Below are 20,206 nucleotides of genomic sequence, written 5' to 3'. Positions count from 1 at the left end.
CACCGTCACAGAGCAGCATAGTCAGGAAGTTCTGAACACAATCACTTCCGTAGGAAGAGCACGAACTTAGCGAGTGTGAGCCCCGAGCGCCACCAGATGTAGCCCTCCTAGTCCCTGAGCACAGCCCAGCCTCAGCACCTAACCATTAGGCCTGCACCCCTGGGCTCGGCGCTCATTTATGTGGTTTCTATTTTTAAAATCATCACTTACATTACAATAATCAAGTTTCACTCGAAAGCACTGAAACTGTTAGTACATGATTTTGACATGAGCAATGAAAATGGCCACACAACAGAGTGGAAGCTGAGTTGTATGTTATAAGTGGTTTCTTTCCTCCGGCCTGTCGACCTCCAAGAAATGGTCAGGTTCTGAATGAATTCTGTCACTTTTTAGTTGAAATGAACTTTGATTGACCCATACATTTATGCATTCCAAAGGCTCTCTCCCAAATCCAAGCCATCCATTTGGCCAGGAAAGCAGCTGCCATTATGGATTCAAGCCAGAGAGTGTTCATTTTGTTAAACAGGCAGCACTCAAGAAGCCTGAAAATAACATTGCAGATAAGTAATGCTGCAATTTTGCATCTGTTCCACGGTCCCATTAATTTTCTTAACTAGAGCAGAGCAGAACAAACAAGTGGGCTGGCCCCATTTCTTGTCTTTCGCTAATAGTTGTAAACCTTCTGGTGTGATATAAACACTGCTTATAATATCATTAACATCTGTTTAAGCTCACTTTGAAAGTTCCTTGTGATCCTGCATTTTTCCTTCTCAGAAAGTTTCTGGATGGGCTAAGCAATCCACTTACTCCAGTTTAAAGCTTTCTAAGCTGGAGCGGTGTCACGGAGCAAGTGTCTTGGAGTGTTTCCACCTCTGCAATGCTCTGAGCTTCACTGGCCATTATCATCACTCTCCTCCCAGCTACAGGGCCCTTCCAGCTGCCAGCTGGGCTAAACCCAAGAAGGCAGACGGGAGTGCAGCCTGAAGCTGACTCCGATGCTCATGGAACCATGGAGGGAGGAAGTTGTAGGTTTGCTGGGGCCCACAGTTGCAACCAGGTTGTGTTTTCACAACTTTGAATGAGCCAGATTGAGTTTGCATTTCCTTGGAGAAGAAAACTAGACTTTTGCATGAAAAGGAGAGTGATTCTCAATTGCTTTTCAGAGACCATTCCTTTGGAACCAATGACATTGTGCTGACATCCATCCATCCTTCATCCATCCTTCCACACTTTTGTTCAGGCATTTCTTTGTCTCCTAAGCTAACCATCTCCAGACTCTGGGAATATGAAGATAAAAATATTTATTTTCAAGGATATTCCATTTTATTGTTTAGAGGTTTCATTTGTTTGTTGCAGGAGTAAGGCATGTGAATTTGGGCCACATGCAGCAGTACTCAGGGATTTTCCTGGCTCTGTGCTCTTGGGTCACTTCTAGTGGTGTTTGAAGACCATATATGCTTCCAGAGATTAATTGAACTATAGTCAGCTGCATGTAAAACGAGCTCTTTAACTCCTGTACTATGTTTTCAGCCCCAAGATGATTCCATTTTAATAGAGGAAACAAGTAGAAAGAGCATTAAAAGAGTGAAAGGGTATACTAGAATATGCCTTCTCTATGGGAGCAGAAATTGATTCCTGCTTCAGAAATTGAGAACTGAAGAATCTTAGATATTCCATTACAGCGGTATGTGACCCTCCAAAGTGCAGTCCTACCAGAATGAATCCCCTTCCTTCACATTTCATTCCTTACATTTGAGAGAAATTAAATTTAACTTTATCTTAGGGCAGGGGTAGGAAGGGATTGAGTGAAAGAATGAAAATGGAAGTTGAAAACTACTAGAAGAATACACATAGGGCATAGGATCTTATCACAATGGCTTTGTGCCCCTGTGGGGAGTCAGAAAAATTTCCTGAAATTCAAGACGTCTGAGTCACTTTGTAAAGGAAGAATAGAAATTCTCCAAAGGGAGAAAGCTGCTTGTGCACAGGATAAACATGTATGGGGTTAAGGGTGTTAAAAATTGGCTTTTAGGGAATTACAGCAGAAAAAGATTTGTGCAATTGAGTTGCAATGAGGTACACAGTGTGAACCTGTGGAGAAGAGACTTTCCAGCTCAGCTCATACAAAGGAGTTGTATTTTATTCTCAGGGGGGCTGGGCACCAGTGGAAAATTTCAACGAAGAGATGAACTTCTTCAGATCTGTGCTTTAAAAACATCTTCTGGAAACCCATATGGTCCCTGAGCACTGCCAGAAGTGAACCTTGAATACGGAGCCAAGAGTATGCCCTGAGCACTCGGGGTGTGGCCCCAAGACTAACTGGGCCATAGGTGTAGTACAGGACATAAGGCATTTGCCTTGCATGCAGCCAATCCCTGTTCATTCCCCAGCACTGTATGTGATCCTCTGAGAACCATCGGTAGTGACTCCTGAGTACAGTGCCAGGAGTATCCCCTGTGCACTGCCTGATGTGACTCAACCTTGCTCTCCTGAAATATTCTGGACTTTGTTGGTCAAGGGAGTGGAATGAAGGAAATGGGAGAGGTCTGGGGACATTGGTGGAGGGATGCTGGTACTCTGATGGTGGGTGTGGTATGGGGGCACTGTATACTTCTGATGTCAACAATATTGTGAGTCATGGTGTCAAAATAAAACTTGAAAATGAAAAAAATCATCATAATAAATAATCCATAGAGAAGGAATTAGATGTTGGCAGCGCTGGGTGGGTTGTACTTGGGGGCTGGTACATGGGGAGGGCCAAAGGCTGGGTACCAAGCTAAGGAAAACAACAGGAGAAAGCTATTGCTGGGCAAACTGATCAGAGCCCACTGGTGACCTCTCTGGGATGAAGGGCAGTGGGAGGCAGTAGGTGCCCTGGGAGCATAGGGGCTCAATAAGACTGGACACAGGCACCAAGACCAGTAGAAGGACACTAGACCATTCAGTTTGTTTTCTCAAGGCACCCACCTCAGGTTTTCTAATAGAATTTTTTCTATAAGATATATTATGAAAACCTCCAAATGTTAAAAATAGAGAAAAGGGTGCCATGGACCATGATGCTTCCTGTAATCTCACCAGTTACTGACTGCCAACCCATCTGACCTCATCATCATACCCCCTACACAAAATTTTTCCTCTTCACCCACACACAATTATTTTGAAGAAATTTTGGGCTTCAAATAATTCCATATTTCAGTCTTAATGTAGCCCTAAATGAAACTCTCTTAACAAGATTTATAAAATACGTATCATTACAAGATAACATTTATCTACAATAGTGTAAATGTTTGGGCTGGAGCGATAGCACAAGGGTTGAGCTTTCACCTTTCATGCGGCTGACCTGTGTTCAATTCCTCGGCCCCTCTCAGAGAGCCTGGCAAACTACCAGAGAGTATCGAGCCCGCATGGCAGAGCCTGGCAAGCTACCTGTGCATATTGGATATGCCAAAAAGAATAACAATAAGTCTCTCAATGAGAGACGTTACTGGTGCCCGCTCGAACAAATCGATGAGCCGCGGGATGACAGTGACAGTGAGTGTAAATATTTATTTTAGTGGTGGGATGGTATCATACCGTAATAACCAACAACTCAATAACATTCGACCACTGTCCACTGGACCCCTCCAAACTTAAAACATTTTATCACCAGTATTTCCCTGCCCACTTTGGCAGCCTCTAGAATTTGTTTTACAATTGAACACTTGGCTTTATTTATTTCTTTGTTTTATTTCTTCACACACCACATCAAAGGTAGGGCATTCAGTATTTATCTTTCACCTAATTTATTTTGTTAAGTGTGATTCCCCCAATTCCATTCAAGTTGTAGCAGAAGACAAAATTTAATCTTTTTAGTGGGGAAGGGGTGTTGGGCCATACCTGCCTGTGCTCCAGTTCTTGGAGACCATACGTGGTGCCAGGTATCAAACTGGCATTGGCTGTGTGCAAGCCAAATGCCTTAACTTCTGTGCTGTCTCTCTGGCCCTGCATCCTTTTTTAGAGCTGAATGGTATTCCATTTATATATCTGTTACTGGGTATTTGGGTTGTTTTCACATCTTGGCCATTGTATACAGTGCTACGGTCTGTATATATATATGCATATATATGTGTGTGTGTGTGTATATATATATATGTATGCACACATATGTGTGCATGTGTATAGTGTGTATTTTGGAATTCATGTGGTGTTATGTTGTACCTGTGATTGAGACCTTAGAGTGAAATTGCTGGGTCATATGATAATCTTATTTAATTTTTGGAGAACTAGCCATTTTTTACATAGAAGCTGAATCAGTTTGCATTCATACCAACAGTGTAAAAGGGTTTCCTTTGACTTTATCTTTGTGAACACTTATTGTTTCTGGTCTTTTTAATGTAGAAAATTCTCCTGGTGTGAGATATGTCATAATAGTCTTTTGTTTTGTGAGTTGCAGGTGGAGAGTTAGGACCACCCATAGCTATGCTGTGGAATCATTCCTGGTGGTGCTTGGGAGACCCATTAATGGGGTATTATAAAACAACCTGGGTTTGACTGAGGACAAGGAATGCACCTTAAGACCCATACTTTGGTCTCTGGTCCTCATACTTGTTTTTACTTGCATTTCCCTAATAATTAGTAATGATAATTTTTTTCTTGTGATTCTTGGTCACCTGTACAACTTCCATCTTTCTGATAGTCTCCTTATATTTGATGGAAATGTTTGGCGTTTCATTTTGTGAGTTCTTTATATGTGTTGGGTCATTGTCACTGTCACTGTCATCCCATTGTTCATCAATTTGTTTGAGTGGGCACCAGTAACTTCTCTCACTGTGAGACTTATTTGTTACTGGTTTTGGCATATCCAGTACACCACAGGTAGCTTACCAGGCTCTGCCATGCTGGATATTCTCAGTATCTTGCCAGGCTCTCCGAGAGGGGCGGAGGAATCGAACACAGGTCAGCCACATGAAACGCGAATGCCCTACCGCTGTGCTATCGCTCCAGCCCATGTGTTGGGTATGAGTCTTTATATAGTATGAAAACACTTCTTTCCATTTTATTTATTTATTTTGGGGTCTTGGGGCCACACCCAGCAATGCTTAGGGTTTACTTCTGGCTCTGCACTCAGAAATTACTCCTGGTGGTGCTCAAGAAACCATATAGGATGCTAGGGATCAAACTTGAGTCAGCCATGTGCAAGGCAAGCAACTTAACCCGGTACTATTGCTCTGGTCCTTTTTTTTAAAATTTATTTGCTATGCAGAAACTTTTTCTTTTGATGTGATCCCATTTATTTTTGCTTTTGTTTTCCATGTTAACAGATTCAAATCACCAAGTACACTACTGAAATCTATATCATGAAATGTTCCACTTATGCTTTCTTCAATGTACTTATAAATTTGGGCCTAATTTCTAAGTCTCTATTCCATTTTGAGTTAAGTTTTATGCCTGTTGTGAGGTCCTGGTTCATTTTCATTCTTTTGCATGCAGCTATTCAGTTTTACCAACATCAGTTATTGAAGAGATTCCTTTCTTCGTTTATTTGTTGTTCATGCTACTTCTTAATATCAGAAAATACCGTCAATATCACCATAAATTAAAAACTAGATGTTGCCGTTTTCCTGATCTGCACATATACAAGCACAGATTTTTTAACAGATGATCTGGATTAGGATCCTCCCCAAAGAAAACTAGTCTTTGATTTTGGTTGTGATGTCTGTTAAATCCCCTTTCTCTTTTTGTTTCTGCCCATTTATTTGTTGGAGAATTTGGCTTCCATTTATGCCATAATCTAAATACAACATTGCTTCCTTCTATCTAGTCACATTGTGTCACAGTACTGCATCCTTCTTCTTCAAAGTAGTGCCATCCTCACAATCTTCATATTCATCCCTTTTTTAAACTACTGTCCTTACAGTATTAAACATCAGATACCCAGTTTAGAAAGTCCTCCAATATGGTGACCTACAATTGACAGTCCTAAACATATGTATTGCATTTCTTATGCCATTTTTGTGCTGCAAAATTATAGAATTATCCATAATTAACACTGGTCATTTATCTGGGTTGCTTCCAGAATAGACTTTATAGAACAGACTTCATCCCTAAATGTCAAAGAGTGGGATGACACCAGAGTTCAGATTCCCATGGTGTTGTTTTTGCTATACTGAAATTTAGATGGAAATTTCCCACATATTTCCAGATTCAGGTGCTGGGCAGCTGCTAATTTTCATAATTCTCATGAAGAGCTATTGGCAAAATTTAGAATATGCATTCACAAATCTTTTCATGTTGTTCTATGAGAAAGAACACAGAGAGAACATGCAAAAGGCATATTACCTCCCAATAATACCATATTTCTTTATATCAAAGGCAATTCTGGAAAATGACAGTGTAGCATACTAATAAAAATTTTGACTTTGACCCTAGCTCCATTTTTAAATCTTTCTATATCTTTGTGCTTCTTTCTGTGCCTTAGTAGAACATCACCAGCCTACTGGCTACAGTTTAAGTCGAAAACTTGGAAAAAATTTGTGAGCCATTAACCAGAACTATTGAAAGTTTCAGGTGGAAGATTCCCAGCTGCCAAGATAAATTTGAGCTGACATTGAAGATTTTTATACCCTAAAATATTGATTTAATCATGCAGTATGTGATAGGTAGCCCTTAAGTCTCTCTCTCTCTCTCTCTACAGAACTAATTAGCAGAGTTAAGGAAGTGGAGGGGGTGGGCACATTCCAGAATTCCCAGGCTATGAGGAAGCCAGTCAAGGGCATGTCACTTCCTACATTGCTTCATAGAACATCCTCCTTCTATTTATTGCAGTTCTTCAGTGCGCACACAGATAACTGAATTGTTAATTCAGGCTTTCTTTTTCCTCCTCCTTTCAGGATTACATATCATAAATGAACAGCTGCTCATTTCAGGAATGTGGCGATGCTAATGCTTCTCTATGATGCAGCCAGACTGTTAAAACTGACAGTTTTGTTAAAGTAGTTACTGGGCCATTTCATTATATCCTTAGGTAGAGAAATGAAACAGCTCCTTAACCATCCATAGCTCCTGGATCCAAGGAACAAAATAAGAAATGCTCAAGAACTTTAAGCATGTCATAAGCAAATAAAACCCTTTGAATTTTGAGCCATCGTATTTATACTCCAGACACAGTCAAAACACCCAACTGCATTTAAAGTTCTCCCATGCCATATTTCAGTAATACTTTGGGCAGACTACATTGACAAATGTCTTCCTTCATACTACTGTTAATTAAGGAAATTAGTTCTTGATCATGTAGCAGTCTGTTATATGTGACTAAAACATTGCTTACATAACTTTTAATTTCAAGTACAAAGAAGAGATAATCATTAAGATCTCTGCTTTAATATCCATGAATCTATTAATAGTATTCATGTTCTAAAATACAATCAATAGACAATGTTAAGGGTACTAGCCACACGTAATCAAATACAGATTTTTCCTAAATTTTATTTTATTTTTATAAAGTTCACAATAATTCATTAAACATTTAATATTCAGACACCAATCCCACCACCATATTTCGAATGTTTCCACCCCAAATCCCAAATTGTGTCCCCCAAAGCAGAACAAAACAATTTTGTATTTCTTGTTAAGAATAGCACTGTAGCACTGTAGCGCTGTCGTCCTGTTGTTCATAGATTTGCTTGAGCGGGCACCAGTAAAGTCTCCATTGTGAGACTTGTTGTTACCGTTTTTGGCATATCAAATACGTCACGGGTAGCTTGCCAGGCTCTGCCATGCAGGCAGGATACTCTCGGTAGCTTGCCTGGCTCTCTGAGAGGGGTGGAGGAATCAAGCCTGGGTCAACCATGAGCAAGGCAAACATCCTACCCACTGTGCTACTTATTGCTCCAGTCCCTTGTTAAGAATAATCCACTAAAAATGATCCAGTAAAGTTTCCTTAGAGGAAAGTATGTGAAGATTGTTATAGATCATCCTGAAGACAGTAAGCCCTTGTATAAGAGATTACAAACATGTTTGTTAAACCCAATCAAATGTGTGCTACTCTTGATACATAGGTGGGGTAGAGTATGAGAGGTCCAGGAATTCTAAAATTTAGAATACAGTTATAGAGTAGATTCACTGGTGGGTGAGGCCTGTGTTGCTCCCTACCAGGAGCTTTATTTCTTAGTCTCTGGATCTTGGCCGTTGATGAGGTTATATGGTGCCAGGGTCAGTTTGTGGGTGACTGCCAAGTTACCGGTAAACTTGAGAGATGGTGGTGGATGGGGGAGGGGGCACATTCCCACTCCAGGCGGGCTTGGAGATTTCAGTAACGGGTCCCGCATACCTGGATTTTTCTGCAGATTCCCTCATGGGTGAGGCTCCTCCGAGCCTATGGAGAGCGGCCGTGAGCACGGTGGTGTTTGGGTTCTAGAGGTTTTCAGCTACTGGGATTCTGCTGGGCAGGGGAAGGAAACTCAACCCGCCCCCCTCCGAGTTGCCCCAGTGAAGACGGCCTGGTGCAGAGTCTGGGCGTTCTATGTTGCTCTCTTCAGGAGCTTTATTTCTGAGTCTCTGGGTCATGGCCAAAAACCAAGTCTATATTAATGCTTACTCCAACCCTGAGTAGTCTGAGCTTTTCTCTATTGAAGGTTAACACCAAGCTTAAGAACAATATTTGCATGTGACCTGGTCTCTTTGTTACCAAGTGACCCTTTTCTCCTGTATTGCCTCCTGCAACCTGTGTTTATTTCATGGGTACTTATAGCACACATAAAATACCAGACAAGCGCAATATTAGACATGTACTAGTATATAAAGTCCACAATGCCAGCTGGGTGAATCACTCACAGATTTTAAACATAATTCATTAGGCAGTGAACTATTTTTCTGGGGTGATTACAGGGATCTATATTGAAATGCAATGTCCAGGCCAGGAATAATTCTTTCCCCAAATAGTTATTCATTTTCTGAGGTCTAATGCTTTAGCTGATGTTAGTTTGAATTTCTTATTTAATATATGAATATATGTGGCTTATCACTTTGCTCTTTTCCAAATAAACTAATTATGACTCCTTGGCATTTATTGCAGATGAACAAGAAAGTTCTGGAGCAATTATTTACACCGTGGAGCTTAAGCGCTATGGCGGCCCCCTAGGCATCACAATTTCAGGAACTGAAGAGCCGTTTGATCCTATAATCATTTCAAGTCTCACTAAAGGGGGATTAGCTGAAAGGTAAAAGTTGAAGGCATGCTACAATTCCCTGTGTCTGAGATGGATTTCCTTCCCTGCGGCCACATAAAAACAGGCTTCCCTCTCCTGCTTGGTTATCTGTTGACGTTCAAATCTGCACAAAGGATTGATTTTTGGGCTTGAGAACTCTCAGGCAAAACTCCAACTTGACTTTGAAGGGCATCTCACAGGCTGTTAAAGATGTCATGAGCTTAACATTGAGATTCGTCTCCAGAAATGTATAAACTAACCACAGTCAACTAGAGGTAGATTTATATGTTATCTACTTTCAGAGGAGGAGACTAAGGTTCAGGGAGGTTAAAAAACTTGTCCAGTACAATTCACAGTTTCAGATCTTCTATTTCCTGACAGATGCTGGGCTTAGCTATTATGTTTTGGGGGAGAATATAAGACTGACTTTGTCTTCATGAAACAAATAAATGACCCATCTTAGTTATATGCTGTTATTTTGGGCACTCATTTGTTTTTTGGGTATTTTTTTTTTGAGCGGGGCACCCCTGCAGTTCTCAGGGCTTATTTCTGGCTCTGCACTGAGTGATCACTTCTGACTCTGCTCAGGGGACTGTATGGGGTGCCTGAGATCAAACCCAGGTCAGCTGTGGGCAAGGCAAGCATCCTTCTCATTGTATTATCTCTCTGGCTCCATGGGGCACTTATATGTTTCTTTGATTTGTTTTTGTTTGCATATGACCCTTCCCGTTTACCCCTTGTTAAACTGCACTTCTTTCTTCCTTTTGGTTTTTTGGTTCAGGGGCCACCCCCAGCTGTGCTCAGGGCTAACTCCTGATTCTGAACTTAGGGATCACTCCTACAGTGCCAGGGATAGAACCCGGGCCAACTGTGTGCAAGGCAAGCACCCTACCTGCTGTACTATTTCTCTGGTCCAAAGAATTGAGTTTTTACACCATCCTGGAGGTGGTTGCTATGCTACTCATCCTTCACACCCCCAAGACCCCCCTCAGCATCTCCAAATATATATGATGAATATCTAAATTACAAATTACGAACTGCTCACTCAGAATTGGACGAGAAATGAAAAGACGGGGAAGCATCAAAGGTCCAAGTCAGTTTAATGACAAAGAAATTTCCCTCTTTCCACATTTTAAATAGCATGTTAGATTCTTTATATGTTTTCCTATTTAGTCCACAAGACCTCTTTGTGAGATGATTACCCTGAGGCAATACTGAGGAAACGCACTCACAGAGTGGTCAAATATAAGACTTGCCATGTCACACAGCTGGTAGGCAGTAGAGTTGGATTCAGACTTCTTCTTATTGATTCCTAAGGGTAGCATTTTCATTCCTTGGAATCACCAGCTAGGAAGTTAGCATATAGGTCACACGGAGGTCTCAGGTACATCCCCTTCCTTCTGAACCTCATCTATGGAGAACTGGGGTATTGATTGCATCTAGTGATTTGAATCTGACCCAAGAAGGATTGCTCCATTGTAAACAGCAGCATGTATATCTTCCAACACTGTTCCTTGCCTTCAGATTTTTAAGGAGTAATGAAATGACTCAGCTTTCTTGGAACTTACAAAACACACAAGTCCATTTTAATTAAAACAATTTTTCTAATATTATTTGAAACGGAAAAAGCAATTCACAACAGATGCTGTTAACTTCTAACATTGCCCAGGAGAAAGCTAGAAGTGGCTTCTGGAGACCCTTGCCAAGTCTTCATTACTGTGAATAAAGTCAGCGGGGGAATTTATAATTCAATGCAGGAATTCTTTCTACCTTTCCTATTATCACTTGCTGTTTCAGAACGGGTGCGATCCACATAGGAGACCGAATCCTTGCCATCAACAGCAGCAGCTTGAAAGGGAAGCCTCTGAGTGAAGCCATCCACTTGCTACAGATGGCAGGAGAGACTGTCACCTTGAAAATTAAGAAACAGACAGATGGTGAGTGGGTCGAGAGCCACAATTAAGGATTTCCAGTGCATTTTCTTCCCTAAAAGAATGTGCAAATGCCTGTGTGTGTTTCGAGGAAAATGACTCAGCTAGGAAGTATTCTGAGTAGCTCTTTTTCTCTGGAGTGGGGACCCCACCGGCAGTTCTTAGCCAACCAGGACAGGAACCCTCTGGCCAGGGCCAGAGGATGCCAAGCTGACCCAGGCCACTATAGTGGTGCTTGAGGTTAGAGGGTCTCCAGGGCCATATCCGGTGATGGTTGGGGCCTCCAGGGCTGCATCTGAAGATGCTAAGATTATGTAGTGCTGGGGATTAAATCTGGGTTAGGAGCACGCCTTGCTAAATTGTCTCCCAACTCTTAAATGTATGTTTGTTGCCATTTACGCTATACTTACACTCCTTTCCTGACTTTAAAGCCCAGTCAGCATCAAGTCCCAAGAAATTTCCCATCCCCAGCCACTTGAGTGACCTGGGAGATGTGGAGGAGGACTCCTCCTCATCCCAGAAGACGGGCAAGCTCACTGACATGTACCCCTCCACCGTGCCCAGTGTGGACAGTGCTGTGGACTCGTGGGACGGCTCTGGAATCGATACAAACTATGGGAATCAAGGTATGTCCTAGCAGAGGACTGGTCATTGTTGAAGTTCAGGTTTCTTAAAGATCTACCCTCTCCATGAAAATAAAATTTTGAAAAATCACTGCATTGTGTCTGCATCAGTCCAGCTGTATGAAACACAACTGTTCTGGCGGCCTTACCGTTCCTCCTCCTTCCTGCTGCGAAGTCACGAATGTTTCTCAAACACTAGCCAGCCCCTATTTGATCGACTGGCGTTCCAGTGCTCAATCTGGAGCTTGTCCTTCGAGTTTAGATTAATATGAGACAAACCGTATCATAAAAGTGGTTTGCTGAAGACAAGCCCCATTGTTTGCTTTTCACTGATGACAGGAACCATTGCCTCACAAGCTTTCCACCAAGATGGATTGGGGAGTGCTGGTGATGTTTTTAAGAGATCAGCCAATGATTTGTTGACCCCATTTGTTGCTGCCTCCCTCTGACTTTTAATGGAAACTTTTAAGTAGAGGCTTCCCTGAATACTCATTAGTAGAAAGTAGCAACCACAGTATAAAAAAAAAAAAGTATGTTAGAATCATTTTCATGTGAAGTGGGATAACCTATGTTAAAGTTTAGTGTCATCAACAATATGAACACATGAAAAGTATTAAGCTGAATACTGAGCACAAACGTTTAAAATGTCTCTTTGAAAAAATCTGTTTCCTGGAGCTGGAGAGATTTTAGGGTGCTTGTCTTACACGCTCTGACCTGGGTTCAAGCCCCAGCATCCCATACAGTTTTCTAAACACCACCAGGAGTAAGTCCTGAGTGCACAGCTAGACAGCCATGGGTGTGGTCCCAAAACAAAATGAAACAAAAGTCTGCTTTCTTCCCACTGGTACCCAACTTCACAACAAAGTGTCAGAAAGTCTAGTTTCACCTGATCTGACTTTTGCCTTCACTCTAAGGTCTTATATATAATCTAGTCTCTGAATTCCTTTTCTGGGGTTAAGTCGGTTGGGAGAGTGAAACACAACCTATAACAGTTCCAGGAACACACGGTTTCCCTGGGAGTGTTGCTTTCTGACTTAGTTAGTTACTTTCTAGGCCAGTGTATCGGGTTGGCTCTCTTCCTGGATCTGTGAGCGGTTTCTCCAGTTTGCCTTTGTGTCCTTTTCTGTGTTATTCCCTGAGGGTGGAGGAAAACGAAATGAAGAGACATTTCAAGGTTGTCAAGCCATTACTTGTTAAGAATGATATTAGAATTTTGATGGGAGAAATATTTTGAACACCCAAAATAGGAGCTTTCATTTGCCTGGCAATTAATTTTTTCAAATCAAAATACCACGTGACAAGTTATCTGTGCCACCAGATAACAGATATTTTCACTGCCTGCAAAGTGATGTGTTTTCTGGAGATACTTTAGACAAAGGACACACATCAAATTCTATCAAGTTAGATGCTTTATTAACATTTTTGTTTATTACTGTGGAGACTTTTGTTACAAGATGATTGTGAAGAAGCTTTGTTTTATTGAGTTCTGCATATAAGGTGATGGATAAGTTTTTACTTAGAAAGTCCTTTTGCTAGTAGGTGCAATACCATATTAAATTTAGGGTTTTTCCTTCATTTATTAATAAAACAAGTTATCAAGTTATTATTTATCAAAAAATTTGAAAATTTGAAGTCCTAAACAGAAAATAGAAGCCATAATAATATGAAAGTCAGATTTTGGGGAGAATGGGCACACCTGGCGATGCTCAGAGGTTACTCCTGGTTACATACTCAAGAATTGCTCCTCGAAGTGCTCATGGGATCATTTAGGATGCCAGGGATCAAACCTGGGTCAGTCACATGCAAGGCAAGCACCCTACACACTGTGCTATCTCTCTGGCCCTATGAAGAAAGTTGGTGTTTGTAAATTAGAACACCTGCTGAAGTTGAAGAGAGGTAGGAACTAAGTAAAGAAATGGCAATCAGGATAGAATTAAAGTTCCAGGTGATGAAAAATTAGCCCCAATATCTTACATTTGTAAAGCATCTGTCCTATGCGAAAGGACTTTGTAAACTCTCGAGTGGTTGACATTGTGAGTGTGGAGGACAGATGGCTAAGCTGACCACAGATTAGGGCGTGAAGAGAGAACCTGGAAGTAAGCTAGCCCTGTGTCCAGCGCAGCACTGACCTGTGGGCTGCAGTGCTTCATTGACAGGCTGCTCCCTAATTTCTGAGGCAGTTCTCCCTGTCCACCTGCATTACTCAGACAGCTGGAGAATCCTCTGCGGTATTGAGCTGCAATCTGCCTGCCTGTCACTTCTGCCTCTTTGCCCCAGTTCTACCCTCAAACTCATTGGGAACTAGTCAAAAGATTCCTCCTCCTGACAGCCCTTAAGATACACAAAGGCAGTGAGCATGACTGTCTTTTGAATCTTTACTTTTGCAAGCAAAACAGCTCTATATCCACACATAACTTACTTTGTAGTATATCATCCTGGGAGCCTCTCTTCTGAATAGGGTCAGGTAAGCCTGTAGTTGATTAAAGTGGAAGATTTAGGAAGGAAAGAGTCTGACAGCCCAGAACAAATGCTGCCTGTCACCTTCATCAGTGCAGACAGTAGGAACACAGTTGCAGCCCAGCTGAACATTCTAGTTGTGCACTCCCATTGTACCTGTCACTCATTCTGAGTTTATTATTTACCAAGATCACAGTCTATTTGTTTTCTTTCATTTTTTGTCATATGAGTTGGCCCAGATTTCTTCAGGTTGTGTTTGTGCCATTACTTTTAAAAATAAGGCATATAGGGCCCAGAGTATAGCAGGCAGGCACACTGTTTGTCTTGCATGCATCTGACCTGGTTTCAGTCTCTGGAAACCCAATGGTCCCCTGAGCACTGCCAGGAGTGATTCCTGAGCTCAGAGCCAGGACAAAGCCCTGACCACCACCAGGTATGGTCCCAGAACAAACCAAAACATCAATGGGGCCGGAGCATTCACCTTGCATGCAGTCGACCCGGGTTTGATCCCCAGAATTTCATACGGTCCCCCAAGAACCACCAGGAGTAATTCCTGAGTGCAGAGCCAGGAGTAGCCCTGAATACTGCTGGGTGGTTGTGAGCCCTCCACAAAAATACCCCTCAAACTCAAGACATATAGCTACTTCTTTTCCTATTGAATTCCATGTTGGGGGATGTTGAGTCCCCCCACTAAACTGTCCCTCCAGCCTTTCGGCAGCTCCTCTACCCTATCCCAAAGACCTCTCATATTTCCCATGATGCCTGTCAGTCTACATTCCTTCATTTTGGTATATTTTCACTTCCATAAGGTGAGTTAGGAGTAAGTGTCTGCAACCACATTCCTTCCTCTTCTCTGCTTCCAATCCCATTCGCTCATTTACAAATACCTGATGGTGGGTACGTTATAAGACCATTGTACAGTGGCTATTAACTAATATATCAGAGAGATAGGAACCTTATTCTTATGGAGGAGGATACCCAGATTAAGGCCAGGCAGTTAACAAGTACCACTAGTTCAAAGTATTTTAATAAAAAGGGAAGAAAGAGGAAATAGAACTGAGTAGCCAAAGCTGAAGTAGGAAGAACTGGAATGTGTTTGAAGAAGTCTACATTTTTTTTTATTTCAAGTATTTATGTTTATTTGCCTTCACTAAATTCTTTTTTTTTTTAGTGAATCACAGTTAGGGTACAGTTACAGATTCATACCTTTTTGTGCTTGTTTTTCCCTCATGCAATGTTTGAGAGCCCATCCCTCCACCAGTGTCCATTCTCCACCACCAATGAACCCAGTATCCCTCCCACCCCCGATCCCATCCCCCCACCCCACCCCACCTCTGTGGCAGGGAATTCTAATTTGTTCTCTCTCTCTCCTTTTGGGTGTTGTGGTTTGCAACAGGGGCATTGAGTGACCATCGTGTTCAGTCTCTAGTCTACTTTCAGTACGCATCTCCCTCCCCACACAGGATCTCCAATCACATTTTACTTGGTGTTCCCTTCTCTATCTGGGATGACTCCACCAACATCTGAGGCCCACTTCCAAGCTATGGAGCCAACCTCCTGGTATTATATACTACTATTCTTGGATATAAGTCTCCTACTCTGTTATTTTATATTCCACAGATGAGTGCAATCTTTCTATGCCTGTCCCTCTCTTTCTGGCTCATTTCACTTGGCATGATACTTTCCATGTTGATCCACTTATATGCAAAGATCATGACTTCATCTTTTCTAACAGCTGCATAGTATTCCATTGTATAGATATACCAAAGTTTCTTTAACCAGTCATCTTTTCTCGGGCACTTGGGTTTTTTCTGGATTCTGGCTATTGTAAATAGAGCCGCGATGAACATATAAGTGCAGGTGTCATTTCGACTATACTTTTTTGTTTCTCCGGGATATATTCCCAGAAGTGGTATTGCTGGATCAAATGGAAGCTCAATTTCTAATTTTTTGAGAATCGTCCATATTGTTTTTCAAGGGGGCTGGACCAGTCAGCATTCCCACCAGCAGTGTAGAAGGGTCCCTTTCTCTCCACATCCTCTCCAACAGCGGTTCTTTTGGATGTGTGCCATTCTCTGTGGTGTGAGGTGGTATCTCATGGTAGTTTTGATCTGCATCTCCCTGATGATTAGTAATGCAGAGCATTTGTTCATGTACCTTTTAGCCATTCGTATCTCTTTCTTGGAAAAGTTTCTGTTCATTTCTTCGGCCCATTTTCTGATGGGGTTGGATGTTTTCTTCTTGTAGAGTTCAACCAGTGCTTTGTATGCCCTTGATATCAATCCTTTATCAGATGGGTATTGGGTGAATATCCTTTCCCATTCTATAGATTGCCTTTGTATTCTGGTCCCTGTGTCTTTTGCGGTGCAGAAGCTTTTTAGTTTAATGTAGTCCCATTTGTTTAACTCTGTTTTTACTTGATTGCTTAGTTCCGTGTCATCCTTGAAGATACCTTTAGCTTCAATATAGTGAAGGGTTTTGCCAACCTTATCTTTGATGTACCTTATGGACTGTGGTCTGATGTTGAGGTCTTTAATCCATTTTGATCTGATTTTTGTGCATGGTGTCAGGTCGAGGTCTAAGCCCATTCTTTTGCATGTGGTTGTCCAGTTATGCCAGCACTATTTGTTGAAGAGGCTTTCTTTGCTCCAAGAAGTCTACATTTGGATAAGCTTCAATTCTATTGCATAGTTCTCAGATGCAGACTTTCACTGGTCTTCCACCCCCCATTTTCTAGACCCTTATCTTCATGCCCTCTGCTTTATCAGAATTTTAGGTTTTGACTCTCTTTTGTCTTATGATTTTTTTCCCCACACCCAGAGGTGCTCAGGGTAAGTGCCCGACCTCTTGGCTTGGTGCTAGGGAGTCACTCACAGTGGTGGCAGAGAGGCAAACTAGGCCTCCTGCATGTAAAGCATATGCACCAGCTTTTTAAGCTGTGACCCAGGTCCTCTTGTGGACTATTTATTCTTTCTTCTCACTCTGAGAAATCCTATGATTGTTCTCTTCAGATTTATCGAAGAATATTAAATGCAAGAGGAAACTAACATAGGGGCTAAAGCAATAGGACAGTGAGTAGGGCATTTGATTTTACATGGACAACCCGGGTTTGATACCCTGAGTCCCACATGGTACCCTGAGAAGCAGGAGTAGTTCCTGAGTGCAGAACCAGGAGTAACCCCTGAGCTCTGCCAAGTGTGACCAAAACACACAAAAGGAGGAGATTAACATATTGGTGAGACTTGGAGCCTGTCATTCTCCATGATGGCACAGATGTTCATGTTGTCTTTTGCCCATCCCCCTGACTTTACCCTTATGCCAAGCTGGTCATGGAAGCCCCTGCCACCACCTAATCCACTCTAGTGCTCCAAAGAATTGTTTGTCTCCTGACCCCTGATGTGGAAGGTTGGAACCTCCCAGAAATCTTTATCCCTAGGTGTCTTTCTCTTTTTGCCATCACTCCCAACTCTTTTTCACTTTTTTTCAGAATTTAGTAGAATTCATTTATTTGTAATAGTTTTAAATTCTAGTTTTATTGAAGACAGAATTGCTTACTGTTATTTGCCATCTCTTTTCATTCAGAGGTGATCTCTGAGAGATTATAGAACTACCTTTGCTCTGTCATTTTGTCACCTCAGGCTCATCTAAACACATTGAACAATTTTTGGCAAGGACAATAACAAATAGTTACACAAGTACAGGATTTCATTTTTTTATTCTTAACAAAATTGGGTCTTTAGAAAGTAAATTTGGCAAGGAAATTTCTGGCTTATGCTTGTACATTAAAATTGGCTTCCAAAAGTGAAGTAATGGCAGGAGCAGCAATCCTAAAATTGCCATTGAAGATTGAATTTCCAAACCATTCTATGATTTCAAAATTCATGAATATGAACCAATGTTGTTCAGTTTACTTTTCTAAATTAATCTTGAATGTGAATTAAGGGCTTCAAATAGAAGATATTAATCTTTAATATATTCTGGTGCTGAAAACAAAACAGCACAATAATAGAGTATTAGAATTTTACAAATATTCAAGACATAGTTATTCTAAAACTAAAAATCATTATACCAAGATCTCATCTGCTTTCAGAAGTGCCTACATTTGTGGAGAACTATTTTTATTATACCAACATTTGTGAAGATCCATTTTTCATTATGAATAACACTAAACATTACTCTCAGTGAAATGAATCTAGACTGAATTTTATACCTCATATTAGTTTGCTTGAATTGCTAAAATAAAGTTCTGCCAACTCATGGTTCAATGACAGAAATTTATTCTTTCATTGTTCTAAGAGTTGGGAGCCCAAAATCAAGGTGTTGGCAGGTGTGGGTTCTCCTGAGATCCCTCACCCTTTAGTTTACAGATGCTGCCTTCTTATTGAGGCCTCATGTGGCCTTCTCCTGTGCTTTCTTCATGTCTCAGATGTGTGTCCAAAATTTTTCCTCTTCTAGGAACACTCCTTGGGTTGGATTAGAACAATTCTATATAAAACTCATTTTGCCTTAATCACCTCTATAAAGGTCACATCTGCAACAAAGTCCCATTGCAAGTTAGCACATCAATTTGTGAATCTGAACCGTGAGGGGAGACATCGTTTTCTCCCTAACTTATACATCACTTTTGGTCCAAAGTATGAAAGCAGATATTGGAACCTAGGGAGATATGGAGGGAAGGAAAAAGGAAGATTTCTTATTGTAAATGGAGAAATTATTATTTAGGAACTACATTTCTAAAAATTGTTTTTTAGTTGGTTTCTTTTATCATTTTGAATTTAAAATGTAGTTCCCAATATCATGTCTGTTTTGTTTTGTTTTTAATTTCATGTGCTTACTTTATCATTCAGTAAAACAAAGTAATTATATTTCTGGCAGTCAATTTTTCTTACACCTGGGCTGCCTCATTTATTCCATTCTGTCTGTAGCTGTTTTCATTTCTTCTTGGTGTAAAATGGTATTCCTCAGAGTCTGTTAACTTCGTCTCAACTATGGCAGCCAGCTTGCCTTTATGCAAACCCAATTTTCCTCAATATTCCTTATATTAAATCATGCTATCATCATCCACCTGCATCAGATTGAGATGAAGTTTACCTACATTTCCAAGAAAACTCAAATGAGTATGTTTAAATAACGTGGGGAGATATTTTCTCCTGCTATAATAAAGAGACTGGAGAGAAAGAGAGCTCCCACACAGGCCCCCACAGAGTGTCATACAGGACCCAGGCATCTTCCTCTTTCAACATCGACATCTCTTCCATCTCCCTTGTGTGCCACTACATGTGTGTGAAACTCATCTAAGGAGCTGGAGAGGTGATACAGGAAGTAAGGCACTTCCCTTGCAACGCAACTAGCAACTAATTTGTTCCCTAGCACTGCCAAAAGTCACTTCTGATCCAGGAGTAGCCCCTAAGCACCACTGTGTGTGACCCAAACTCTCTCCCATCCTCCACCCCACAAGAAAACTTCATAAAGCAGAAACATTTGCTTTCTTACTCATCTCCTTCCTGTAAGTATCTCACCATTCCACATCACTAACAAAATCTTTAGAAAAATTAAATTATTCTTGCCACTCTAGTACTGAAATAACCATGAATTGGGAGCTGAAAGGGGTATTCAGATAGTGATAGAGCATGTAGGATTGGAACATGCATGCATAACTCTCTATCATGAACAGTGTTGTAAATTACAGTGACTAAACGTTTATTATTTAAAAACTTAAAAAGAAAAATAACAGCAACAATGGTTCTCCATTGTTATAAGATAAAGTCAAAGGGGGGACTGGAGCGATAGCACAACGGGTAGGGCGTTTGCCTTGCATATGGCCAACCCAGGTTCGATTCCCAGAATCCCATATGGTTCCCCTAGCACCGCCAAGAGTAATTCCTGAGTGCAGAGCCAGGAGTAACACCTGTATATCTCTGGGTATGAACCAAAAAGAAAAAAAAGATAAAGTCAAAGGTATTTAGTTTAAAATAAAGAATTCTTTGTAATCCTACCCACAATTACTTTA

General features: G+C 41.2%; 1 protein-coding gene across 13 annotated transcripts in view; it reads left to right on the top strand.

Annotated features, from left to right (window-relative positions):
- GRIP1 (glutamate receptor interacting protein 1) overlaps positions 1–20,206 on the top strand; it is a 752,587-nt gene that overhangs the window by 699,982 nt on the left and 32,399 nt on the right. For all 13 annotated transcript variants that reach the window (XM_055118021.1, XM_055118025.1, XM_055118019.1 and 10 more), the window contains 3 exons: positions 9,053–9,197; positions 10,983–11,122; positions 11,548–11,742. In XM_055118021.1, coding sequence (XP_054973996.1) covers positions 9,053–9,197; positions 10,983–11,122; positions 11,548–11,742 — 480 coding nt within the window. The remainder of the gene's footprint in view (positions 1–9,052; positions 9,198–10,982; positions 11,123–11,547; positions 11,743–20,206) is intronic.

The sequence above is a fragment of the Sorex araneus genome, chromosome 10 (assembly GCF_027595985.1).
Source record: "Sorex araneus isolate mSorAra2 chromosome 10, mSorAra2.pri, whole genome shotgun sequence".
NCBI lineage: Eukaryota > Metazoa > Chordata > Mammalia > Eulipotyphla > Soricidae > Sorex > Sorex araneus.
The sequence above is the reverse complement of the archived record's forward strand: the minus strand, read 5'-3'. Positions and strand labels throughout refer to the sequence as shown.